We start from the raw sequence: 27,839 nt of genomic DNA on the forward strand, positions 1-27,839 counted from the left end.
GTGATACGCCAACATTTTTTGAGTCCATGACCAGCAGATAGACACCATCCTTTCGACTGTGTGTGCAGTAACAAGGGAGATAGAGCCGTATCGCCCGTAATTAGCTTAGCTCAAACACTGGAAGTGTATGGGTAGTGTTAGCCTGCCTCCTACCCGAGCCGAAATCAGCAGTCAGAAGCTGATTTCATTTTAGCTCTAAACTCTGTAAAGATATCACTTTATCAACATTTCAAACATTTTTAGGCGAGAAAGTAGCCGTTTAGATCAGCAGTGTGTCGTTAATTTGTCTAAATACCAGCTGTTTACAATTTTGTTCGGACGAATTTGGCGCTGCTCAAGCTAGCCGTTGTGACCAACGCACTTCCGGTTACTTTCACAAAATAAAACACCCGTTGCCCTTTACATACAGAAAACCATGACGATAGAATTGGTGCTTTTACTTTGAAATAGGAAGCTAACCTACCCTCGACGTAGCTAGCTTGAACCAAAATAAACCGTCTTTGCTTGAACCCTCCGTTTTGACCGATCTGGTCCTGTTACCGGCATCTGACCGCTCAAGACGCCTTACCGGAGAGTTTTGTCAGCTCTGAGACGAAGATCGGCCCGCCGGTTTCCGTTTAGAGTTGCTGAAGAGTTTCTCTGACGACTTTAGGTGGAGGCAGGCTAACACTACCCATACACTTCCAGAGTTTGAGCTAAGCTAATTACGGGCAATACGGCTCTATCTCCCTTGTTACTGCATGCACAGTTGAAAGGATGGTGTCTATCTGCTGGTCATGGACTCAGGAGTGAGGCAAGACAAGTAAAAAAAAATTTTTTTGGCGTATCCCTTTAAGAGGTTTCAGTTGTTTTTGTTGAATTGGCCATTAATCATCATTATGCTCTATAAACCATAGAATAGAACCATCATAATAAGATTCAGGTCATTTTCCTTAGATAAAACAAGCCAGGCCTACTTCACTGTCAATGTCACAAAACAATAGAGCTCTGAAAATACACCGGGTGCCGACCAGAAAATCACAAAATGGAAAAAATCGAAGTGTCAGCACTCACAAATCACTATTAATTGAGTCTTTTATTGACGCGCAGCAGTGTTAAAACAGACATCTTGCTCAATACCTCCAGCTGGCATGAATCAGTCCATCAATTAATCGATCACAAAGATCCTCAGCACAAGATATAAAGAAGACAATACAAATGGGTATCCTGAGCCGACACTACAATTAAATTAATTAGGTGACCAACCTCAGTACGTCAAGAGATATCAGATACAATATGGAACTGATTAAGTATGAATAAATATGCAAACATCCCCATATAAACAAAGATAATGATATTTTAAAAATACTGTCAGTGTCACACAATTATGTTCCTTCACAAAAGAAGAAGCCAAATTATTTGCAAATTTTGGTCGAGTTGGGAAATAACCTGGACAGATCTATTCTACATTCAAAGGAAAAGGTTTTGGTCTGAGCAGCAGAGAGCATGATGGGATAACATTAGTCCCAGGAAGTATATTGACACTATGCCAGAGAAATGTGCTGCAGTAATTGCTGCAAAAGGTGGACAATATTAAAGTTGAAAGTGGATAAAATCAGTAGGACTCACTTCATCTGATTGTGCTCGGAGCAACTATATGCATATTTCATCAACATTATAAAATAAAATCATGTTTTAGTGGGGGAAAAAAAGGTCAGGTATTTTCAGCTGTTCTAATAATTTAGATAGGTATATAACATGTAGCAGACATAAATGCTAATGAGATATAATAATAAAACTATATAAAGTTAAAATTCAATATTTATTTAAGTTTTTCTCATCACATTGAGGTGGAAGTGTCTCTTCTATTTATAATATCAGCTCAGGCTGCCAGACTTTAGGGTGGATATACTGTATATTTATATAGAGTGTGTCATATAGACTATAGTTGACAATATAACCATACAAACATTAACATATTTGGATGGAGTAGACATGTGTGAATGTATGATATTGTTCCCATTTCTAAGAGATTTTAATTAGCATGTACTGTAGGTGTAACTCATCTACTGTCCATGTGTGTATGGGACAGCAGGAAGTGGCTCTGTGTGGAGACAGATGGCTTTAGAGGCTCAGTGACTGAACTGTTGATCATTAGTAGTAATGGAGGACGGGAGTGAAGCTCTGCAGGCGAAACTCGCTGACTCATGCTCCACGCTCATTAGCCGAGTTGCAAACAGTCCACAAGTTCAGTCTATTCAAGACGACATCGTGTCGTAGCCGTCTAGAGGAAGAGAAACTTTTCACTTGACGGAAAAAAAAACTGAGCAGTGACATAATAAGCGATTATTAGCTTTTCTCTATTTGGGCTCTGTTCACTCAGAGGTTGAACTGTCAGCGCTGATTTCTATTGGACGACTACAACAACACAAACTCACTTCAAACTTCAGCCGAGTTCAACTGAAAGTGAAAACTCTGTTTGGATTCACTGAAATGAAACTGAAATTAAATGATTTTTCAGTGAAATGTCCGTTAAAGTTACTTGTTTGATTGTTTAAAAAGTAACTTCCTGTGAAGGATTTCTATCAACGTTTATCTGTATTATTCTCGAAGGAGCAATGAAATAAAAGTTCATGTAAATTCTACTTTAGTACAATGTCTGTGTCCTGAACTACTGCTGTTTTAATTGGCTCTTAATGCAAACTCATCACTTCTGCACACTCCACACTTAAAGACTGTAATTTTATTCAGGTTTCTTTCCTTTTATACATATTAAACTTAATGAAACCAGCAGAAGAGTTAAAAAGAAAAAAAAAATAAAATAAAGGAAACTGGAACGGTGAGACAATAACACTAAGTGGAGCGCGTTATTACTGTATAACGGTTGATTATGATGTTCATATTATGCAGGGTTTATGTTTACAGTCCCCTGTTAAGTCGTTTGATAACACAAAGCACCTGTATTGTTTCTATGGTTACCTGCCACCTAATAGACGGAGCTGGTGACGGCCACACATGATGAATGGATGAATGAATGAATGAATGAATGCAGGTTCCTGTTCTTTAGCTCAGAGAACAATGAGTGTTTGATAATGATGTGAAGCTGCCGTCGTACGTTAGAGAAGAGAAGCCACTTCCTTTTATTTGTCTTCTCTCTCTGGAGCTCGACGTGTTTCCACATTGAATCTGGTTTGTCTATCAATACTAAAGTCTAACCTTACTCTCTTTGTAGATTTGTTCTATAATATCTGTGGATACATATAATAAAAGCAGTGACAGAGTTAAAAGGGAACTATGAAAGTCTGGTGTCTCCTCCTCTGTGTCTCTAACCCTCCTCTCCTCCATGTGCATTAATTTGTTTCCACCAACGAAGCCGGTGAGAAATCAATCCATGGAGCGGTGGATAAGGTTATTTATCATCTACCATGTTACCATGTGTATATCTGTGTAGTCTCATCTGTCATAAACAAGAGATTACGGGTTACGGGTTAGCGCGTTACGTTTGTGTGGCGGTGTCGCCATGGAGACGAGAGCTGGGACACCGGGTCGGAGGCTCTGATCTTACAGGGTTGGTTTTTAGCCAAGAGACGCTCCATTCTCCCTGGAACTAGTTACAAGGCATTGATTTTAATGGTTCTCAAAGTGTGGTCCAGGGATCAAGGGGGTCCCCGACATTTTCTTGAAATTTTATGACTTTTTTTTTTTCACTCGTGTAAATGTACCCACTATTTCGAGATTTTTCTTTAAACTTTTTTTTGAGAAATTTTACCACTTTCTTTAGAATTGTTGAGAAACTTTACCACTTTTTTCTAGAAAATATTTTCCTTTTTTTTTTAGAGAGAAATTCCACCACTTTTTCTAGATTTTTTCTCAAAACTTTTTTAAAAGAAATTTTACTAGTTTCTTTTAGAATTTTTAAAAAACTTTTTTTTAAAAATTTTGCCACTTTTTTTAGAAATTGTTTTATTTTTTTCTTTTTTATTTTTTTAAATTCTTACCACTTTTTTCTAGAATTTTTTTTAAAAACTTTTTTTTTTTTGAAAATTTGTATCACTTTTTTCTAAAAAAGTCTTTTTTCCAGAATTTTCTCAACAATATTTCCACAAATTCACGCCATTGGCCCTAATTTGAACATATACATTGACTAGGAAGTCATTTTCTTCAGTCTCAGAGCAAATATTTGTGTGGCGGTGCCGCAGAGAAGATACTGGGACACCGGGTCGGAGGCTCTGATCTTACAAGGTTGGTTTTCAGCCAAGAGACGCTCCATTCTCCCTGGAACTAGTTACAAGTCACTGATTTAACCAGAACTAGGACTCTGGAGCTGGGAGTTAAAGGTCCAGTGTGTAAAATGGGGGGAAAACCTCGACATCTACTGCTCGCTCACGCTCACCTCTCCCATCAGCAAAGTGATGGTGGCCTTTCAAGGACATAAAAACTTTTGCGGAAATGGCGTCTTGCACTATTCTTATCACTATTCTCTACTACTAACTCACTCTCTCTGCTGTTTCCTCCTCCTTCTTCTTTCCTTCCACCTTCTTCTTCGTTGGTTTAGCCTACTTATGCACGCAAAATGTGCTCTCTGGCTGGATGGATTTTCTGTTCGGGCTGCTGTACAAAAAAAATAAAAAGGGTGGCGCAAAATGGCGACAAGCTCTCTCTCAAGTATTACACACTGGACCTTTACGGTAAAAATCCTGGGTAACACTTTACAATAAGGGTCCCTTAATTAACCTTAGTTAGTACATTATCAAGCATTAATATATATACTAATGTGTTGATTAATGCTGAGTAATGCATACATAATGATAACTAATTATATGATTCAACTTTTATTATTACTCAATAAAAAAAAAATGAAAAGAAAAGTAAAAACTAATGTCACACTGCATCGCTGTTTTGAAGTTTTTGTTTCTTGGCTTGTTGAAGAGTTTGATTTGCTGCTCTCTCATAAAGTTTAACATGAGGTTGTGTTGAAACTCAACTTCAGCTTTGTTTCCCTATGATTTTCTGCAGGAGGAGGCAGAAAACATTGCTTCATTGCTTCAACTTTGCATTTCAGTCTCTGAACATCTAAATCTTCATTTGTCCCAAGCAGCTCAGGATCGTTACCATGTTTGCGTGTTGCAGCCATGACGGGACAAATGTGCAGATTAATCACGTCCCTCTGAATCCATACACACATTGTCATTGATTTATATTTAGTCTGATTTATTTCAGTGCTGTTATAATGTTAAGAACATGTGCTGAAACTCACTGGGACACAAACCGTAAAGATTTTTCTTTTTTTTTTCCTATCGAGTAGAGATTTGCTGACCGTGCTGCACGATCCTTCTCCTTCTATTTAATATTCACACATGGGAGTTTCACCTCCTTCTAATGGCGGCCACTGGGAGCGTCACAGAGCTACTTGTTTACTGATGAATTATTGCTGTTTGAGAGGAGAGAGATAGGAAAATATATCTTCTTCAGCACAGACGGAGATTCACAGCAGTCAATAGGAACAAACTCTCCATTCTTTGTCAAGGACCTCATCATGGAGGACGAGTCCTTCAACAGAAATACACTCAAAACACACAACGTGTCTTTTTGGTTGTGAAATGTAAAAATGTTCCATCTACTTTAACAATGTGCTTGAAATAAATTCAGTTCATCCTTGTAAATCGAATGAGTCCTTACCAGAGAGTTTAGAGAGCTGATGAAATGGACAAATAAATAAGAAGATTTAAACACAAACTATTAAAATACACAAGTTGTTGGAGTTATTCAACACATTTGCAGCACTGAGGTGAACTGAGAGATGAATGGATTCATCTGAGTGCAAGATTCAGGTTGTGCTGATGCTTTTTTTTATTACAGAGATTACTCCTTTGTTAATATTAATGGAAAATTGATGTACTGTATAAAACAAAACAAAAGTAAAGATGCAACAGCAGCACAAACTAACTCTTCCAGAACGACCATGAAGCAGAATCTGCTTTGTAAAACACCTTGAATGTTAATTCACTGCAAAACTAATGGATTAGACTGCATCAGTTTCAGCCAGCTGTTCCTAATGTATTGATACGGTATATATATGTAAATATATGTACACACATGATCCCAAACTGTTGTCACACTGGAGATCAGGATGTACTCCGCTTTGATTTTATTTTGAAGCTGAAAAGTTGAAAGCCTTCGTTGATAATCGATCAGTTATTTCAGTCTTGTGCACTCAGCATGCCAACACGCTCACAGTGACAATGCAAACATGCTGATAGGAACCAGGTGTAATGGTGTAATCGTTCTCAGCTTGGGCTTTAGAAAACTGTGGGATTATTCTGAGGTAAAAAAAACGTGACAAGACAGAAAATAAAATACTTGGTAACATTTTATTTGACGCCTATCTCTATAACGCATTATAACCATACTTATAATGAGTTATAATGCAGTTATAGCACTGTATAACTATAGTTAGAAACACTCATAAATGATCATAATGCTTTATAACAATAATCATAACACACTATAAAGCATTTTATCATGACTTATAAGGTCAGGTATTATAATATGTTATAATTGTTAGTAACTCGCTGACAATGCCAACATCGATAATACATTATAAATATAGTTATAATGTGTTATAAGTGGCTTATAAACATGTATAACTTTCATTATAAACACTCATAAATTATCATATGTCTTTATAACAATAAGCATAACACATCATAGAGCATTATAAATCTATTATAATACTTGAGCCATTAAATGCTCTATAATGTGTTGTGCCTATTGTTATAAAGCCTTATGATCATTTATGAGTGTTTATAACTATAGTTATACAGTTCTATAACTGCATTATAACTCATTATAAGTATGGTTATAATGCATTATAGAGATAGGCATCAAATAAAGTGTTACCAAGTATTTTTCACTAAAGGTTGTGCTTTCGTCCAATGCTGCATTGACTTTTCTGACACAATAACAGATTGATTAATCTGGGGGGAACAATATTCAGACTAATTAGCCTCATTAAAAATCAACAAGTTGCAGCCCAATCTTTCTGACTGGTAGAAACAGATTTTTACTTTTCATGGCTAATTTACTGAACAATCTCATCTCCGAATTTAAACAGCAAAACACAGCCAAATTCAGGAGCTTCAAATGATTCAAATCAGCTGAGCGCAGGCAGCCAAAAGGGCATCGAAATTAAACTGCTGCCTGGCTGCTAATTGTTACGGGATGGGTCCTAATCAGAGCTGCATTCACAGAAAAAAAGGAAAAACGAAGCAGAACCACCAGCGAAGACCTGAGTTAAAGCTTCTTTCTTTCTTTAGATGCTATTTGATCAAAAATTGATCATGACAGGTTACAGCGATTTGACATGGCCTTGACTAGTAAATGCACAGCAGTGTCATTTCCCATTTCCTTCCTTGCATGTAGCTCCTGGCTCATTAATTAAGCCGAGACATTGTTTGTAATAAAATAAAGGTCGCATTGTACCTGCCTTCCACCGTTCATCCAAACCCATCTAAACATCCATTCACAGCAGCAACACAGGCTGCAGGTCTGACTCTGAGGAGTGACAACAAAGACACAAATGAACACGGCTGCTGCCGCTGCTGCTGCTGTTCCTTAATTGTCTGTGAGTTTCTGTTTTACCCGACAAGTCGTAATGAAATTCAAAGGGAAAGGTCAGGCGCTCGTCAAGCTTAATTGGCAGATGCTTTTACCACAGGGGCTGGTTTTTCTTAAGAAAACAGCAGAAAACTAAATATTTGTGTTTATAATGTGTTTGAAATGCTGTGAATCAAAGAGAGAGAAAAGGCTGGCTCAAGTGTTTCCCTTAAAGAAGGTGTGATGTACACATAGTAGAAGTGTGAGATACTGATGAAGAGACAGAGAATTACCAGCTGAATGTGCAGCTAACGAGATTCAGCTCATTGTTTGTCTGTCTGGACCACATCTGCACTGTTTGTTTACTCTCTACCGCTCTAATAGAGTCATTTCCAGCCGCAGCAGATGTTTAGTTCGGCAATGAGCTCGATACAAATTAAGGGACATTTAGATTACTGTTGCTGCCGGGCTCTGTTAAACTGTGAATGTCAGAAAAGGTGCAAAGGAGACACTTAAAGTTTTGGAATGGCGATTTAAATGTGACGAATTAAGCAAAGGAAAGTTTCATTCTTTATACCAAACACACCTCTATCAAACAAACAATGTTTGATACGAAGCAAACACTGATATTTGGTGTTTGATGTGGGAGAAGCATCAGTTTGTAAAGACCCAAGCCACCTGGACAATGGTCAAAGAGTTATGGACAGACATTTAGGTTGGAGACTGAGGGGAGACTGAAGTCGGCAGTGGGAAACAGTGATACAGTGTTGGACGACTGTACTGGAAGTCTGATCTAGGGAAGTTCTACCTTACAGAACTTTTTGGATGATGTGTCTTTAAGTCTTGACGGATACCACAGATGGTCTTGTGGAGTCCACGTCATTAGTCACGTTCCCTTAGCGTGTTTAGATGCATCTAGATGTATGGCATCGGAAAATTATGATGGATACGCCATAATTCGAACTAACTGAAATACGCTCGCTAGAGCCGGGCTTTGGTTGATTCGAAAGGGATGGAAACAGGAGCAGTTGGGGTGAAAGTGCGCTACGTCACACTTAATTCGAATACAGCTGTGTTTGCAGTTCACTCACAAGACAACATCAGGGTTTCTGCTACATGTAATTGATTGTGGCGCACCGCCATGGGAAAATAAAAGACCCCCAACCTTCATAATGATGTTTTTTTTTCTTTTATATGTTAAAACAATGTAAAGCAGGGTTTCCACTACCAGTTACCATCTTATCAATAAACAACGTGGATGAGGTCCATACTGTTAATGGAAACACAGGATTCAAATGTATTTTAATGCGCATTTCCCAGTAATTCGAATCACTTTGGATGGAAACATTCCTATTGTCTCGGTTTTGGCAGCACTCACGAGTGGCCTAATGTTTTGTCTCATCACTGTCTCCTAGTTTAGATCATTGTTGTTACACCAGAAAATACAAAGTTTTCTCCGACTTCTCAAAATCCACTGACAAAGCTTTGAAGTTTTTCTACTCACCACGTCTAGGAAGGTGTTCTCCAGGGATCTGTACTCAGACGACGTCTTGTTGAACAGGTCCTCGGAAAAGTCCATGTTGGTGACTCGCAGGCTGAAGAAGACCACCAGCTCCCGGCCGTGACCGGCCGTGGTCATGGACGGCGTGGTCAGGTATCTGACTGGAGGCGGTGCCGTAACACTGACGGTGGTGTGCTCCTCACCCAACGATTCAATGGCGCTCCCCTCACTCAGCAGCTCGTTCGCCTCGGTGGTCACCGCGTCCGTCTGGTCCAGCTCCGTGGCCAAGTCTCTTACAGTCTCGTCGATGATGTCTTCAGCAGCAGCAGCAGCAGGTGGTGTGGTGGTTTGGCTTTCATCTCCTGCCTCTTCTGCTTCCTCTAAGTCTTCATCGATAATGACTACGGCTGGCTCAATTTGCTCCGACTCTGCCTCTGCCTCCGGCTCTTCGCTATCATCTTCTGAAGAGATTACAGATTGCTCCGCCACCTCAAAGAGTCCTGAGTCTATAGTTGGACTGAGTGAGGGCACTTCAGACACATCGGCAGGAGATGCCGGAGGTGTAGGGAGTAAGGAGTCTGAAACCGGTGCTGCCGTCACACTGATGTCTATCTCTGAGGATGAATCACTTTCTTGTGTTTCCTCCGGCAAGTCTTCTGCCACTCCGGTGCCCTCTGTTGTGTGTCGCCTGTCTGCAGCTGTCACGTCTTTGAAATGTCAGGCAAAAAGGATGAATTAAGTCATGGGCGCTCTCAAAGGATTTCCACAGATTACAAAAATATGCCTGCCAAGTGAATTATACATAATACATTCAAAGTGCTTCATGCTGGATTTCCAGTTGGAAACCCCACTTTGCACGGATATAATACTCCAGATTGTTCCTAAGTATCTGAATTTACCCAAGATCCCTCTCATCTTTGCAGAGTTTCATACCACTACCATAGTACAGCATGTTTCATCAGGCATAAAAATAGAATAATAGAATCTGTCAGAATATCTCGAATTATCTGCTGTTATTTCAGTGCACAACTCTAGTTCACTGGTTTAAATCACATCATATTTCATCATATCGCTCTTCACCTAAACAACTGAAGCATGCTCACCTGTAGTCTCACTGGAGTCACTCTCATCGCTGTCAACATCCTCCTCAGTGTAAAAATCATCAATGACAGAGTATTCATGATCAGGACCTTCAACATCTTCTACAGAGGGATCGTTGTCAATCGGTATGACGGGTAAATTGTCTTCTGGGTGATGATAGTCAGTGTCCAAAGGCTGAAGGAACTCGTTATCCTCAACAATCTGAACGGTATCATCTTCAAAGTGAAGGGCGTCCATACTGTCCCACGGATGAAGGATTTTAATGGACTCTGCTGGTGGCTCAGTAATGTCTTCCATTGGCTCTGGTTCTAAAATCTCAACTATCTCCTCTTCTGGATTCGGTTCTGGGATATCAATGTCCACTCCCTCTGGTTCTGGTACTTCAACTACCTCATCTGTTGACTCTGGCTCAGGCAGCTCTTCCTCTGACTCTGGGTTCTCTACTACCTCCTCTTCTTCTGCCTCTTCAACTTCTGAAGGAAGTTGTGTCTCCACTGGCTCATCTACCGCAACTACTTCTTCCTCAACTACTTCTTCCTCAGGTTGTGAGACCTCTGTTAATTCACCTAAATCGTTTTCAATTTCTGGTTCTGTCTCTAAAACCTCTATCCCTTCCTCGTCAAGTTCTATGACTACTTTGTGCTCTATTTCTGGTTCTGGAGCCTCAACTTCCACAACTTCTATTTCTGTCTCTTCTGGTGCTGATTCTGGTTCCGATGAGTCAGTGTCATCAGCTTCCTCCCCTACTTCTAATATCTCCACAACATCAACAACAGCTTCTTCATCATTCACTTCTACCTCTAGTTCTGAAACCTCCGGTTCAGTTTCCTCAGGAACTTCAGGTATAGTGTCTTCAGAAACGCCAGCTATTGTTTCTTCAGACACTTCAAGTTCTGATTCCTCAGGAACTTCAGGTTCTGTTTCTTCAGAAACTTCAGCTTCAGTTTCCTCAGGAACTTCAGGTTCTGTTTCCTCAGAAACTTCAGGTTCTGTTCCCTCTGGAACTTCAGGTTCTGTTTCCTCAGAAACCACAGGTTCTGTTTCCTCTGGAACTTCAGGTTCTGTTTCTTCAGAAACCTCCGGTTCTGTTTCCTCAGGAACTTCAGCTTCCGTTTCCTCAGGAACTTCAGCTTCCGTTTCCTCAGAAACTTCAGCTTCCGTTTCCTCAGGAACTTCAGCTTCCGTTTCCTCAGGAACTTCAGCTTCCGTTTCTTCAGAAACTTCAGCTTCCGTTTCCTCAGAAACTTCAGCTTCCGTTTCTTCAGAAACTTCAACATCCGTTTCTTCAGAAACTTCAGGTTCCGTTTCCTCAGAAACTTCAGCTTCCGTTTCTTCAGAAACTTCAACTTCCGTTTCCTCAGAAACTTCAGGTTCTGATTCCTCAGGAACTTCAGCTTCCGTTTCTTCAGAAACTTCAGCTTCCGTTTCTTCAGAAACTTCAGCTTCCGTTTCCTCAGAAACTTCAGCTTCCGTTTCTTCAGAAACTTCAGCTTCCGTTTCCTCAGAAACTTCAGGTTCTGATTCCTCAGGAACTTCAGCTTCCGTTTCTTCAGGAACTTCAGCTTCCGTTTCCTCAGAAACTTCAGCTTCCGTTTCCTCTGGAATTTCAGCTTCTGTTTCCTCAGAAACTTCAGCTTCCGTTTCTTCAGAAACTTCAGCTTCTGTTTCCTCAGAAACTTCAGCTTCTGTTTCCTCAGAAACTTCAGCTTCTGTTTCCTCAGAAACTTCAGCTTCCGTTTCCTCAGAAACTTCAGGTTCCGTTTCCTCAGAAACTTCAGGTTCCGTTTCCTCAGGAACTTCAGCTTCCGTTTCTTCAGGAACTTCAGCTTCCGTTTCTTCAGGAACTTCAGCTTCCGTTTCTTCAGAAACTTCAGCTTCCGTTTCTTCAGAAACTTCAGCTTCCGTTTCCTCAGAAACTTCAGCTTCCGTTTCCTCAGACACTTCAGCTTCCGTTTCTTCAGAAACTTCAGGTTCCGTTTCTTCAGGAACTTCAGGTTCCGTTTCTTCAGGAACTTCAGCTTCCGTTTCTTCAGGAACTTCAGCTTCCGTTTCTTCAGGAACTTCAGCTTCCGTTTCTTCAGGAACTTCAGCTTCCGTTTCTTCAGAAACTTCAGGTTTCGTTTCTTCAGGAACTTCAGCTTCCGTTTCTTCAGGAACTTCAGCTTCCGTTTCTTCAGGAACTTCAGGTTCCGTTTCTTCAGGAACTTCAGGTTCTGTTTCTTCAGGAACTTCAGCTTCTGTCTCTTCAGAAACTTCAGCTTCCGTTTCCTCAGAAACTTCAGCTTCTGTTTCCTCAGAAACTTCAGGTTCTGTTTCTTCAGAAACCTCTTCTTCTGGTTCTGAAGCCTCTTCATTCACATCCTCACTAGGTTCTGAATCTTCATTTGGTTCTGAAGGTTGTTCCTCTTCTTCTTCTGTCATGACCTCAGCTTCACTATTGTCTGGTTCTGCCTCTGGAGCAGTTTCCTCCTCTTCGGACTCTGAACCTGCTACTTCTACGTCTGGTTCTGACACTTCTGATATTTCTTCCTCTTCTAACTCTCCCTCTGTTTCTGAAAGTTCAATTTCAGTTTCCAAATCTGAAAGGGTCTGCCCGTTTGAGTCAAAACTGTCATGGACATCCAAATGAACCTCCTCCTCCTCATCTGGAAGAGCATTTAGTTCTTCGTCTTCTTGAAGATCTGCTGTCGGCTCAGTGGGCGGCTGGCCGGTGATGGCTGAGAGAGTTGTGATTGACAGCCCCAAGTCAGACAGCTCTTCTCCCGCAGAGGCTGTAGTTAATAAAATCTGTGGAGTGTGGGTGAGCTGAATAACTTCCAAATCCAAACCAGGATTTGCACTGTCAACATCAAGAGGAATCAGATCTTCCTCGGGTATCAGGTTTGGAGACAAACTGGTACCCGGAGCATCCGTCTCCGGCTCGAGAATCACAGGAGGGGTTGGGATGTAGTCTCTCACAAGTTCGCCGGTTTCAATGTGATGAATCGTTTCAACCTCATGCGTAATGATCAGCAATTCGTCCTCCTCCCCTTCGTCATTCGGTGGCTCGGGCCCACTCTCATAAATTGCTTCTGACTCATCGGTAATTTCCTCAGAGGCCGGGGGATGATCGCTGTTCTCTGCCAACCCACCAGTCACCGCCGTCGTCTCATCATCTGGGACAGCGGTGGGATCCAGCAGGGTCACGAGGGCATTTTCTTTCTCCATGGGGGTGAGGGGAACCACCAGCCGGGGTTTATCAACCTCCGGCTCGTCCGTGGAAACTTCAAGCTCGTTGTGTGAGTCGGGCTCAATGGACTGTGGAGAGATGAATACACAGTGTTGCGTGATGAGGGCGATGAAGAAAGATATTTGATGTTGAAGAAAGTTTAAAACTCAAAAATACTGATAATTATATTGTTTGATTTTAAAAGGCTCAGAACTAATTTCTCAGAGATGATATTAATATCAAGTTATTTTATGGCCTCTTAGTTTCTTTCTAATTTCCTTGAAAGGAGCTAGTTCTTAACTATCCATTTTTGAGATGTTTCAAGACAGAATTATATAATGTGGTACTAATTACAGGGAGGAAAGAGAGAGTGTGTAATTGGTATACTTATATTATTAATTTGTTCCAGACTGCTCACATAGCTATAACTATGTCTAATAAAGGATCGTCTGAACATAAAAACTTAAATCCTTCCCCAGTTGAGGACAAGAATTACGGTATCTGGTGAATTTCCGATGGTACATGTATAATACCTTGAGTTTAAATCAGTCTTTGGTACCTTTTCCAATCAAACTACTTTGGACCTTGCGACTATCTTATACTTAAGGACTATTCCACCTCATTGTTTTGTTTATCAGTTCTTCCCTATCTGAACTGGGGGTCTGAAGATAGAGCATGTTATATGTTGGTCTCAGCTCATTTCCTAAAAGAGCACATCCGAGCATTTTGTAAAACTAACTAAAAACACCTCATTTTATGAATCTAGCTCCAGTAGCAATTAAGCAACACCTTACCTCATTCACCACATCTGCTGAAGAGGTCGAGGTCAGTGTGGGCGGGAAGACTGCCTCTACGACGACAAAAAAAAGAAAAAGAAAAAAGTAGGGTAAATTTTTATACTTCAGAAACATGAGTTACATCAAATTCCATATATTATTTAAATTTCCCCTCAAGCAGATAGTTGGGGCATATCAGAGAGCTCTCATGCAGAAAACCAATGTGATAGAGTGTCTTATATTTACCATCCCTGTTAAAGTTAGAGGTGGAAACTACAGCACAAAATTTGCGACTACCTGGTTCAAAGTTAAGCGAGTCCAGATCGATCGGCAGCGTCGCCTCTTCACGTAAAGCCTTGGTCACCATGTCTCTGAGGCCGGAGTCAGCTGGCGACTCCGGTGAGCCGGTGGTATCCTCCGAATTCTCAGAGTTGATTTTGGGTGAATTAACCTCAAAGACGAGAGAGTAGTGCACCGAGATTCCTCCGGGCCTGTAAAGGAGATATTAGCTGTGACTCAGCGTTGACGGCTCCAATTCTTCACACTAACTGCATTGATCAATTAATCTATATGCAGTTAAAAACGAAAAATCTAACCTACTGTTCCTTCAATTCCTTGATTTACAATAAAGAGGTCCTATTTGTCAATGTCACAAGTCGTGAAAAATGTTAATGTGCCTCTGGATTAAATGGATTCTGACGTTCAGCATGAGCTGCGCGGGGACAAGCTCGCTTCGACACACAATTGACGAACAACAAAGGTAACCAAAAGGCATGTGGTGCTGCAGTGAGAAGTGGTGCTTTTAAAATGCCAGGCACGAATATCTATAGGTATATTTCAGAAAAAAAAGGAAAGAAAGAGTCCATCAATATTCTGCACAGCTATTGTCATCAGGAGAGAAGCAGCTGATTTGCTAGATGTGACTCATTAGAATGGCAGAGATGTGAATTTCCATGCTTTTGTGTGGACCGATGTCTGCCAAACAAAAGCACTCCTTCATTAGGTTGCAGTGGCGGTTCGTTCGGCGTCTAAAACATCCAAGCGCATCACTTTATTCCAAACTCAGACAGCTCTTTGTCTGAAGTGGAGCTGATTGGGTCCCATATCTGTAAACACTCCACTCTTCTCCTCTCTATAGGTGGCTGCTCTCCTGAATTTTACAGTCCTTTTATCCATTTTATGCCGGTTTTATAGGAGATTCTTGAAGTTTTATTTTAAATATTTGACACGTCGCCTTCGCCCACGTACTGCTGAAAACCCTCCACCTGTTGCAAATCATGTCGTCACCTTACATCTAATTTAAGCCTCTCTTTGTTCTTATCTCTGGCTCTGATGTAGTCGGTGGAGGCACACATGGGTGCAGCCCACACATTAGAGGCTTTGTAACTTTTTTCGAGCAGAGAAATGCGCCCTGAGCTATTCTTCTGGGGAGATCAGCCTTCCTCACTACAAGGAAAACAGCTTTATTCTTTTGCTTTTGTCTTTATACGTGTGCACCTTCATTTCAAAGACCTCTCGTCTTTTCCGTCTTTTCCCCCGGGGCATGTTTTTTCTCTACTTCCTTGTCTGGTTTCCAAACTTCGCCTACTACCTCCATTCCCGGCATGGTGCCTACTTGAGGCTCGACAAATCAATAGTCGTTAAAATATTGACTTTTTTAGCCTCATTCAGAACTCAACAGTAGCTGAAACCCACTGTATATTCACTCTTTATTTAAGCTGAGATATATTCTATTTTGAAGGGTTGATCCATGTGAAGATCTAAAATCCATCTCAGCGTAGTTTCCCATCTCCTCTCTCCCTCTCTTTTCCCTGTTAAAAGGGGTTTCCATGGAGTTTTTCCTCAGTCGATGTGAGGGTCTAAGGACAGAGGATGTTGTTATGCCATGTAAAGCCCTTTGAGACAAACTGTTTGTAAAAACGGGCTATACAAATAAAATTGCCTTGCCTTGCCTTGCCTCTCTCAGCTTTTCTCTGGAGTTCTAGTAACAGCAAGTTGTCTCTGAACCTGTCTTCCTATTGGCTGACTGTTTTCTGAGCGATCCAAAACCCAGAGAAACCAAATCGCGGATGGGAATCCCACTGGAGTGTTGTTTGTATCCACTCCATGAATGCATTTCCAGTATTTCTGCCCTTTTTTTAGCTCTGTGTTTGGGCTCCACCAGCTCTTGAGGAAGATATCTGTCTCTTTTCCTGCTAAACGCTGACAGTCGGCACTGTTGTAATCCTGAAGTAAGTAATCATGTAAAGTGAGCTGAAAGATACTGAACTTCAGAGGGAGAATTTGATGATGAATGCAACTTTAAATCTGTATTTTCACCTAGTGCATTGTGCACAAACTGCAGTAAAACTCAGAATATTGTGCATAATGAACAAAGAAATCAATCAATCTCTAATTCTTTCGGCAAACTTAAAAAAAAAAAAAAACCCTTGGTGGATTAATTATGTTGTCATGACTTCTAATTACAATGAATGAAGTAAATAATGAACGAATCTCACAGAAAATAAAACTGTGAGGCAGTTTTCTTTTTTCTCTCTTTTTTTTTGCATGTGAGCGAGTGCTGAGTTCTGGTAGAGTAAAGTTGTTGTGAATCCTTCATAAGATTAGAGGACGAGCCCCCGCTGAGACCTCGCCTCCACATTATTGGCCGTGACAGCACCAGACACCACAGGGGAAGGCAAATTAATGAAGAGGAGGAGAGGAGGGGGGGTGGGGGGGGGCAGCATGACAATTACTGTATCCAAAAAGTCGTCCTGCTTCACTCCTCACCTGCCTCCTCTGATAATGAGAGGAAAGGCCGGTGCTCTAACGAACTTTGGGAAAGAATAGAAAATAGAAAATCGCCTTTTTTCTTCTTTTTTTTTTAACCTTTACGAATAAAGGACTTCCTCACTACCTTCTTGTCTCAGCAGTTATTTGCTCCTTGTGCTCAATTCTACTTCCTGTTGAACAGTTTTGTGTAGAACAGTGGTTCTCAAAGGGGGGTCCGGGGACCCCCAGGCGTCCTTGAGAGAGTTCTGGGGGTCCCCAACTTTTTCGCAAAATTGTACCAAATTTTTTTTCTCCAAAAATATAATTTTTTTTCCAGAAATATAACATTTTTTCCAGAAATTTCCAAATTTTCCAACAATTCATGCCATTGGCAGTAATTTGAATGTACATTTACTAAAAAAAAGTAACATTATTTATTCTCAGAACAAATATTTGTGTATTTCTGGTGTTTGTTTCAAAATCCTGTAGGGCTGCAGCTAACAATTATTTTCATTATCGATTAATCGAGTAGTTGTTTGGCCAATAAAATGTAAAAAAAAATGTTGGATAATGTCAATCAGTGTTTCCCAAACCACCAGACGACATCCTCAAATGTCTTGTTTTGTCCACAAACCAAAGAGAGACTCATCATTCATCGTCATAAAGGAACAAAGAAACCAGAAATATTCACATTTAAGAAGCTGGAATCAGAGAATTTGGACTTAAAAACAAAAAAACTACCCAATTCGATTATTCAATTATCAGAATAGTAAACGATTAATTTAATTTTAATCAATAATTGTGCTTTTAATCAATCAATTGTTGCAGCTCTAAAATTTTTGTCCGAAGGGGGGGTCCGTGGTCTGATTTGTGTCAGTTTAGGGGTCCTTGATGTAAAAAAGGTTGAGGAATGCTGGTGTAGAGTAAACCCCCACCCCTGCCTTAGTCCATCTGACTTGGATCCAAATAAATGCTGAGCTGCACTTTGGCAGGAACTTTTACAAACACGCGAGGGAGGAAGAGGAGGAAAAGTGGAAGCTACAGGGAGCGTTTCATTTCTCCGTCACTTACCCGTCAGTGTCCTGGGTCTCGCTAACATTGGGGAGAAGAAAAAGAGAAGAAATAAGAAGGTAAAAGATAAAAGAGAGGAGATGAGATCTCGCCAAACAATGTGTCACTTCAAATTTTACACAAAACAAAACACATTCTGTTTGACTTGAGCTTCTGAAAATTTGCGTTTCAGATCTCCAGGTTTTTTTTTTCTTCTCCAGATCGTTCAATATGATAAAACAAGCAACAATTAAACATAAAGATAGAAGAGTTTGAAAAGCTAGAAGTTTTATTATATTAAAAAAAAGCATCCACAGTTGCAAATTGGATTTAAGCATGAAAAGCTCAGTTAATCTGCTTCATCAAGATCGTGTGAGGATGTGATGTGGATTCATCAACAGAAATCAAACGTACTGAAGCCACATTAAATCCAGGGGGATTAAATTGAGAACATTTACATCCCACAAAAGTTTGAAAAAAAAAAAACAAGTCAGAAGTAAAATGAGCAAAACAAAATTCTGATCGTCTGTTCTTTAAAACCTCCGCAAACTGACCCAAACAGAACAGCTGCAGAGCAACAAGCATAGGAAATCCTGCCCTGACCCCTAAAACTGTAACTAACTAATTAGCCTGATAATTAGCCTGATTTTTACTGCACTCTTTATTATTTATTTTTCAGGTGGAGCTTTATTTTGTTTAATCGTATCCAATCAGCAGCGAGCAACTTTACTTTCAGTGGACGCTTTTGCACATCATGATGTTTGACCTAAACTACACTACACTGACACTTGTCGCCATTTACCACTGTGTATTAAGTGTTGATCCATTAAAAGATATAAAAACATCTTAGTATTATGTGACAAAAGACTGTTTTCTTATTGATATGATACAAATAGAGCAGATTTCAGAATAAAAAACGTGTTGGATGGATGGTGGGTCCAGGTGGTGAGGGGGAGGGGCTTTGTTGTGACATCACAAAGTGACAGGAAGTCCTGACGGCTGGTTTTAAGGCTCAGTTTCTGAATACAGGCTGTGTGCATTTCTCTGTGGACTGAGGCTTTGATACTTTCACAGTATCAATATAGAACCTAGAGCTGCTTTATAATCACACTACACATGGACATCTACCTTTATACTGTATGGAGCTTTAACACAAACATCTACCTTTATACTGTATGGAGCTTTAATACAAACATCTACCTTTATACTGTATGGAGCTTTAACACAAACATCTACCTTTATACTGTATGGAGCTTTAACACAAACATCTACCTTTATACTGTATGGAGCTTTAACACAAACATCTACCTTTATACTGTATGGAGCTTTAACACAAACATCTACCTTTATACTGTATGGAGCTTTAACACAAACATCTACCTTTAGCCTATGGAGCTTCAGGAACGTGTTCACCTGACTTGGGTGAAGTCAGTAAGTTCACTCTGTATTTATTTATAGCTGAGAAACTTTATTTATGAGGAACATGCTGATGTGTCCATGTCAGCAGTGAGTGACACCAGCCAACAGTCTGTCTCTCCGTCTCTCTGTCTCTGCAGCGTTTCTACTGAAAATGACTCGGGGGAAAGTTTGAATTTTAATCACTAGTCGTCCGTCACAGACCTGACAGCTTTTTCATCAATTTAAATAGAAACCCTAACAGTATTACTGTGTGGGCGGTTATTATTATTTTGTTTGAAATGTGATTTTGATTCACAGTTAAAATGTGCCAAATGCATTTTTCTGCCTTTTTTTCCCTCATGGTGGCCGACTATTTACAGTTTCTTCTACAAATGACCTGAAAATGAGCTTAAATTTATTACCAGAAAAAAATCAATTTCAAAGACCTCAGTTATTTCCAGGATTAAGTCACTGTTCTCTCCCCCATGGGGAATGGGAGGTTTTTTATTATTCAAATACAAATAGTCTGATTTCTTCATTATTTTCGGTCTCTGTGTGATTTGTTTACTTAATTTAAGCTGTATTATTGCTGCACCATTTCCTCAGACAACTGCGGTGATTTCAGTTTCTAAATTGTTCAAATTTGAGAAAATTGTTTAATTTTTTCACCTGTTTTGACAGTTAGTTTCTTTTTCCTTTCACTGGGTGAAAATAAAACACCGTGACTATGTTTACTGTCTCATCACTGTGGTGCCAAGTTGAATCAATTGAAGCCCTTTTCTTTATGAGGAAAATTGTGGTGATTTTATCCGTTTTGAAGAAAAAGACCAAAGTCATTTTACATTTTCTTTGTCTTTATGAATTATTTGGATGTTGGCGTTGGCGTTGCTAATGTTTAAAGCAAAGAACAGATCATTACCAGAACATTTACAAAGCTTGTTTCAATTGGAGGACGGGGACAACAGACTGAAGCTTGATTTAAAACATACATTTGCAAGGTTAAGCTTAAAACAAATGTGTATTTCTGTTGCAGGTGTAAAAGTATGGCATTCACAAAGCAAGGAATTCAAAAGTTGTACAAGTATGTCTCAGTTTAAGAAAGAGGAGAAAGAGAAAAACAAGGGGGAAAAAAAGAAAAGATAGATAGACGAGTGGTGTCCACCGTTATTTTGTTTGTTTTCTTGTCATTACTTACTGTTTCATCATTCTTAATATTTTGAAACAGAGTATAATATTGGTGTTGAAGTAAGCCAATGTAATTGTAACAACAGAGAGGGGCAGGTACTATAAGTTTTCTTCACCCTGCTCCTTTTCATTCATGGTGACAATGTGTACACTATGTAAATATGTGCAACCATGTGAGAATGTACATACCATGAATGAAATAAATCGAAATGAAAATGAAAATGAAAATGAAAATATAAACGGGCCTCACAGTCGTCCTGAACAGCAGGGAGAGGAAAGAAAAATCCCGGTTTGTGTGTTGTGTGTAGTTAGTCGTGACAGGAAGCGTTCCCTTCCTGCCTCTCGTCTAATCAAATCCACGTCCACGCCAAACGATCTGCTCATTTCAAACGAGATCAAATTATCCAGGCTCGGCGGCGGGAACATCTCGCCAACCGCAGCGCCGGCCACGGCTGCGGAGATTTGATTACGCCCTATCCTCGTTATCACCTGCTCACTCACTCTCTGGCTCTTACCTGATCCCCAGCACATGGATGGCTTTGAATCCTGGAAGTTTGTCAAAAACGTGCTGCATCTGTCAGAAAAGAAAAAAGAAAAGAAAAGAAAAGAAAAGAAGAAACAGGACTTTTTTAATAGCTGAACTATCAGTCAAGATGCCTCTCGTCTGCTCCTCTGCAGAGGCCGACGTAATTAACTCTGAGCTGTCAAACAGGAGCTTGTTAATAAGATGGCCGGACGCCAGTATGTGGCTATAAAAAAAAGGGAAGTGCATGAATGGGAAACCCTCGTTGATATCTATCTTTAGGCCGGTTAAGCACCTGGACGCTCTTATGACATAATCGTCTTTAAAGGCCCCGTCAGGTAACTTCCTGCTGCACATCGCGTGCAGCTCTGAATCATCCCAGCGGCTTTTTAAAGAGCGTTTCAACGAGTCAAAAACATTTTAAAAAATGGTAACACTTTAGATTAAGGAACACATACAGTATTCACCATTAACAAGGTGCTTATTAATATGCATATAAGTAGCTTACTAGCTCCTTATTAGTAATTATTAAGCACGTATTAACACCTTATTCTACCTCTATTACACCATGAATTAAGATTTTTCCTGATATTAACTCCTAATTATGGCTTATTCATTGTAAATTAATGCATTAATGCTACTAATTCAGAGTGATAAAGGAAGAATTACTGTTCTTGTGCTACTGCCCTTATTCACATCATTATTCAGAAACAACAATGCATTAATTTACAACGAATAAGCCATAATTAGGAGTTAATATCAGGAAAAATCTTCATTCGTGGTGTAATAGAGGTAGAATAAGGTGTTAGTACGTGCTTAATAATGACTAATAAGGAGCTAGTAAGCACCTAGTTAATGGTGAATATTTGTTCCCTAATCTTAAGTTTTACCAAGAAAAGAAAAACTTTGATTTCTCAACACGACTCTCGGGAGGAGCCGGACCAAATAAATGAGTTTGCAGAAAGAGTGCACCATGGGTAATCTTGGCCTGGACCTCACGGCCGCTGTAAGCTTCTTTACATTCAGTGAAAGCCGTGAGGAGAGAGAGAGGCAGGTACTGATCTGTATTGAGGTGACAGAGAGGAGAAGTGTGACGATGACATTTTCTTACTGATAAATTTTAGGCAACTCAACAACGACTGGAGCACTTCAACTCAGACTGATATAAAAATATCCATTCTCTGATAATAAATAAAAAAGAAAAAGATGAAAGGTTCAAGTTAAGAGTGGAAGTAAGTGTGATTAATACAATGTTGTTTTTGCTTCTGTTACAGTTTGCAGAAATACAGAAATAACAGGAAACCCAGCTGGTTGTGCTGTCGGCCTCTGGCTGCTTCCTCTGTACACCAGCCTTTCACATCTACTGCCCCAAAAAGAAAAAAGAGAAAAAAAGACTCTACAAACTGCTCTGAGCTCTGTTTGTGTCTGTGTGACGAGGGATCATCACAAACCAAGGTCAAGGCACAAGAGTCAAACACCTCGTTTACACCTGGCATTAACATGCGTCTCCAGTGTCCACATTGAGATCCGATCACATACTTGTGTGAGTAAATGAAACAAGAAAATAAATAGTAGAAGTATTTCTGCCCGTGTAGTGATAGATACAGGTGATATTACCTTACAAGGCAATACGTTCAACATTTTCAAATTGGCCCATTGGATCACAATCTGTCCTATAGTCATAGCAGTAGGTTTGTTACCTTTAATTGTCGGTGCAAGTTATTTTTAGAACGGCGGAGCGGAGCCATGAGCTGCTCAGCTCGGAGGCTCATGGGATTTCTTGGTTTCCCTCATCAAACTCATCAAGGACAGAAGTCCGATTAGACGCCAAAATCAAACTTTGAGCATAGCTCCATTAAGCTCTGCATGTAACGTACTGATGAACAGAGCTTCACCTCAAGCTGATTATTACTGGGGCTTTGACATCGAACTTCGATATTCAAATATAATTTGAATATTTAAAAAAAAAACATATTCGAACGAATATTAGGGCAGCTCTAAATATTCAAACCTGTAATAAGCATTATTTTTGGTAAATGTGTTTGCCTGAAAACGTAGTTTTCAATCCAGATTCAAGACTTTTTTCAGCCTGTTGAAGTTGTGAAACGCAGCTCATTAGCCTTGATCACCTGGCTCCTGTACTTATGACGTCATCACGTCGTAAATCCCTGTTATTCTTCACTGATCACAGAAGTCCGATTTAAGCATAGCTCCATTAAGATGTGCATGTAAATATTACTGATGAACAAAGCTTCAAATATGATTTTTTGGGCAAATGTCAAAGCCCTAATTATTACCAACATTTAAATAAGTCAAAGGCCATGACACAACAGGACCTGTCCACACCACAGAGGTAAATACCTGGTCCTGGAGGTGATGAGCCAGGTCGATGTACTGAGGAGAGTCGGGGTCGTCCAGCAGCTCTCTGTAGCCCGGATCCACCAGGTCGATGCTGAACTCCACGATCTGCTCCACCGGACTCTCAGGAAGCAGGTTGGGAAGCTCCGACTCCTTCAGGGACAACCAACCGACCAACAAAGAAACAAAGAAAGAAAGAGTCAGTGAAGGCATCATCTGGTCTGTTCCCCAGAGCTGTGGACTGATCTAGATCTTTATAGAAACATATATCTATATATATCTATATATATATATTTCTAAGTCAAAGCGATAGTACCAGGGAATCGCAGGAATAATAATAATAATAAAAAAGAAAAGTGCTTTGTTTGGTGTAAAAAATTGGAAGTGACAGGTGGTTTGGCAGGATTTCATCTCCCGTGGCTCCTCGTCATCCTGCACCGTGTTGAGCAGCTGCTGTCTGACTGACTGAGTGTGTCTCTGTCTGTGTATGTGTGTGTGTGTGTGTGTCTGTGTGTGTCTGTGTGTGTGTGTGTGTGTGTGTGTGAGCAGGTAGGACACCAGGTTTTACACCAGGTCCAGAGACGACGTGTCAGGACAGATGAGCTGAGCTGAGACTCACTGTGGCGCTGCAGCTGGTAACTGTTGTCACTGTGCTTTCATTTAGTCTTTTCATACATTGTTGATATTATCTAATTATAGGCTTTATGCACAGCTCCACTACTTCCTGAACTTAATGCTGCTCCTTTGTTTCCTGTCTTACATTATTGGACAAACTGATAATAATCAGGTGAAAGTATACACAAGTGATCAAATGTATGAAATTAAAAGTAAGTAAACTTAAGTTTATTAAGGGTAGATGTCTTATTTTAGAATACTAAAAATAGTAGGCACTTTACTCCATGCACTTTAAACCCAGCACTTAATGACAGATGCACTGTAATGAATCTTAAAGGGATAGTTCAACATTTTGGCAAATTGGCCCATTGCCATAATCGCTATAGTCATAGCAGTAGGTTCGTTACCTTTAATTGTAGGTGTAAGCTATTTTCAGTACGGCGGAGCAGAGCCGTGAGCTGCTCAGAGCTAAGCTATGGAGGCTAAGGGAATTTCTAAGGGATTGCTAAGGGAACGATAGGAAACGGAGCCGTTTTCGAGGTAAATACAGGGTAAATACGGAGACTGCTTGCTGAAAAACTGTCCCTGAACGCAACGCGCATCAGCGGTTTTGTATGTATTTACCTCGAAAACGGCTCCGTTTCGTATCGTTCCGTCATTATCTCATAGCGTGGTGAATGTGCAGCTCACAACTTGTCTACAAAAGCGCTGTGGAGTTTTGGGATTTTGTATTTGATGAGTTTAATGAGGGAAACCAAGAAATTCCGTTAGCCTCCATAGCGTAGCTCTGAGCAGCCAGCTGCTGCGCTCCGCCGTACTGAAAATAGCTTACACCTACAATTAAAGGTAACGAACCTACTGCTATGACTATAGCGATTATGGCAATGGGCCAATTTGCCAAAATGTTGAACTATCCCTTTAACAGCACTATACGACACTTTTATCGATTAAATGCATTTTAATTTTATACTACTCCTTGCTCCTTCTGACTGAAGCTACTGTGTATTATATATATTGTATATATTGTGATATATATGGTATTTGTACTGTACCATGTTGTGCTTTGTTCTTGTCCTTGTCTAATGTTGTTTTAGTTTAGTTTTGTGAACCGCGGGACTGCAGATGGAAATTAGCTTTAGAGCTAAAATCTGGCATATTTACATATTGTATGTTCATGAATATGCAGAGTCCCGTTACAAATATACAAATAAATGAAAATGAAATGAAAAAATAAATGTTCAGTCGAGTCTCTCTCCACTGTCCTGTCAAATACAACAAAAAAAACCCACTTGATTTCTTTTGTTGACGTTATTTTCTTCTTGTTTTCTGAGTAAAAATTCACAGTTGTGTATTAAATGCACCACCAACTACAACACGTCACATCATCATGTCTATATTTTTGTTTTCAATTCAGTCGTTTTTGGCAGCTGACGCTTTTCACATTAGATTTCCTTTGCTGCTGGAGCCAAATATCTCAAGCAGGGAAATGAGAGAAGCCAAAACAGAAAAGAAAAGGAAGGAAGGAAAGAAGGAATAAAGCCAGAAAAGAGAGAATTTGGATTGAAGCGTGAAAAAGTGGAAAGAAAAAAAAGGAACTTCAGAAAAATAAACAAGAAAAAAGAAGAAGACTCTTGCCATTTAAATGACACCAGTGAAACGTCAGAAAACTGTATAATAATAAGTAATAATTGTCCTTTTCCACGGCAAAGCGTCCAAATGTCCTGAAATGTGCCCTGAGCTCGTCTCATCATCATCATATAAAACCATAAATGTCAGTCAGATCATGAATCACCACTCCTCCTCTGCATATTCAACATCCAGAGAGAGAGACAGAGAGAAGAGAGAGATGTTCTGGGGTGAAAAGAGTAATAAATAACCTCCTCTGGGGAAAATGACTGACAGCAAAAACTCAAATGATTCTGGTAATTTCAGAGGACAGTCGGCAATTTGAGTCCCGTCTGATAAAGATGGCGGTGTCGCTAGAGGAATTCAATGTCACAGCTCAGGTGAGGCCCTTTTTTCCCCTGAACATGAATGTCACGATCAAGTAAGTATGTTTTTTTTTTGATTGATCATTCTTACTGGGTTTTTGTTCAAGATCTACTGATCTTACTGATTCTTTTTTTTGTTTAAGACAGAAGAGAAGCCGTTGAGGAGGTGGAGGAGACCAAACACGGAGCTAAAAGAGAAACGTATGTTGTACTAAACTATAGTAATTGGCAACTATATTGATAATTGATTAATAATTTACATAATTTCAAGAGCTTCTACTGCTAAGCTTTGTTTTGTTGGTTGTTGTGGGCACTTTTCTTGTAAAGGGATAGTTCAACATTTTGGCAAATTGGCCCATTGCCATAATCCCTATAGTCATAGCAGTAGGCTCGTTACCTAGAATGGCGGAGCAGAGCCGTGAGCTGCTCAGAGCTACGACAGAACGTTACCAGACAGAGGGAAATTCATGCAAAACCGCTGATGCGCGTTGTCTTCAGGGACAGTTTTTCATCAAGCAGTCTCTGTATTTACCTCTACAACAACTCTGTCTGGTAACGTTGTGTTATTATCTCATAGCGTGGTGACTGCTATGACTATAGGGATTATGGCAATGGGCCAATTTGCCAAAAATGTTGAACTATCCCTTTAAATAAACATTTCTACACTAAACAGTTTAGGGTTTAACCGTAAATAGCTTATTTATTGGATTATAATTTTGGATTCATCTTTTATTTATCAATATCTCAATATATCTCAATAGAACAAAATTACATTTGATATAATCAGATTAGGAGCCTTCATGAGCAAAGAAACCAGTGTTTAGTTTTTTAATGTAAACGCAGATGTCTAAGTTTTACTGAAGTTTCTTTGTTATTTTCACCATCATTATTGGTCGTCTGCTGCCTCCAGCTGAATGAGCCAAAAACATGAAGCTTGGCTCGGTGACTGAGTGAAATGACGTATGACGCCCCTGAACACACTCTTCACTCTAACGACGGCAATGAGCTGAGAAAATCTAGAAAGAGTAAAAATCTGTCTGTTCAACACACAGGTCACTATCTACAGCACCGGTCTCTGAGCAAGGCACATAATCCAATTAGCTGCTCCAGTGGAGCTGCTTCTGCTTCACGCTGAACTGTGGAGCAGCGCGGCCATGAACAATACAGAGAACATTAGTGGTTAATGGGTAACAAAAAAAAGAAACATCATTGACTCATCAGACTCCGTCCGCACGATTCAGGTTGAAATGAGACGACGGACCTGAGGCATAAATAATGAAGAGGAAGGAGCAGAGCGTGACGTTCTGCACAAACCTCCTCCAGCTCCTCACGACTTGTTGCTGTGGATACTGTGCTATGGAGTTGACTAAATATCAAAAATGTAAATCAGGGTTCCTACAGCTTAAGCCAAGTTAAATTTAAGACTTTTTAAGACGTTTTTAAAGCCACTTGAAATGAAATTTAAGACAGACTTCACAATAAACACAAATGCAAAAAAAACAAAAACAAAAAACGTCACCACATACATAGGGTTAGGGACAATTTTACCCACTTTCCTATGTGGTCCAAGGTAAAGTGACTGCTACATGAATAGGGGGAGTGACATCATTTAACAGCTGTATAGTTGTGGAGAGGAGATGATAACCTAAAAAGGACACGTTTGCTCGTTCGTATGTTTCCATCCAAAGTGATTCAAATAACTGGGAAATGCGCATTAAAAGAAATTTGAGTTCTGTGTGTTTCCATTAAAAGTACGGACTTTGGTGAAAACTACAAACTCGCACGAGTTTTCCGCAGCTGTCCTTTC

The 27,839-nt window shown here is 40.0% G+C and overlaps 1 protein-coding gene across 1 annotated transcript in view; it reads right to left on the reverse strand.

The window, feature by feature from the left end:
• Positions 1–27,839, reverse strand: part of LOC146961184 (uncharacterized) — a 67,695-nt gene that overhangs the window by 20,691 nt on the left and 19,165 nt on the right. Inside the window, exons 8-14 of the mRNA XM_085770858.1 lie at positions 23,430–23,576; positions 21,061–21,119; positions 17,984–18,004; positions 14,459–14,652; positions 14,180–14,235; positions 10,180–13,474; positions 9,080–9,783 (exon numbers count right to left, since the gene is read on the reverse strand). Of these exons, the coding sequence (XP_085626984.1) occupies positions 9,080–9,783; positions 10,180–13,474; positions 14,180–14,235; positions 14,459–14,652; positions 17,984–18,004; positions 21,061–21,119; positions 23,430–23,576 (4,476 nt within the window). The remainder of the gene's footprint in view (positions 1–9,079; positions 9,784–10,179; positions 13,475–14,179; positions 14,236–14,458; positions 14,653–17,983; positions 18,005–21,060; positions 21,120–23,429; positions 23,577–27,839) is intronic.

The sequence above is a fragment of the Trachurus japonicus genome, chromosome 24 (assembly GCF_045865225.1).
Source record: "Trachurus japonicus isolate A0001 chromosome 24, Traja_1.0".
Taxonomy (NCBI): domain Eukaryota; kingdom Metazoa; phylum Chordata; class Actinopteri; order Carangiformes; family Carangidae; genus Trachurus; species Trachurus japonicus.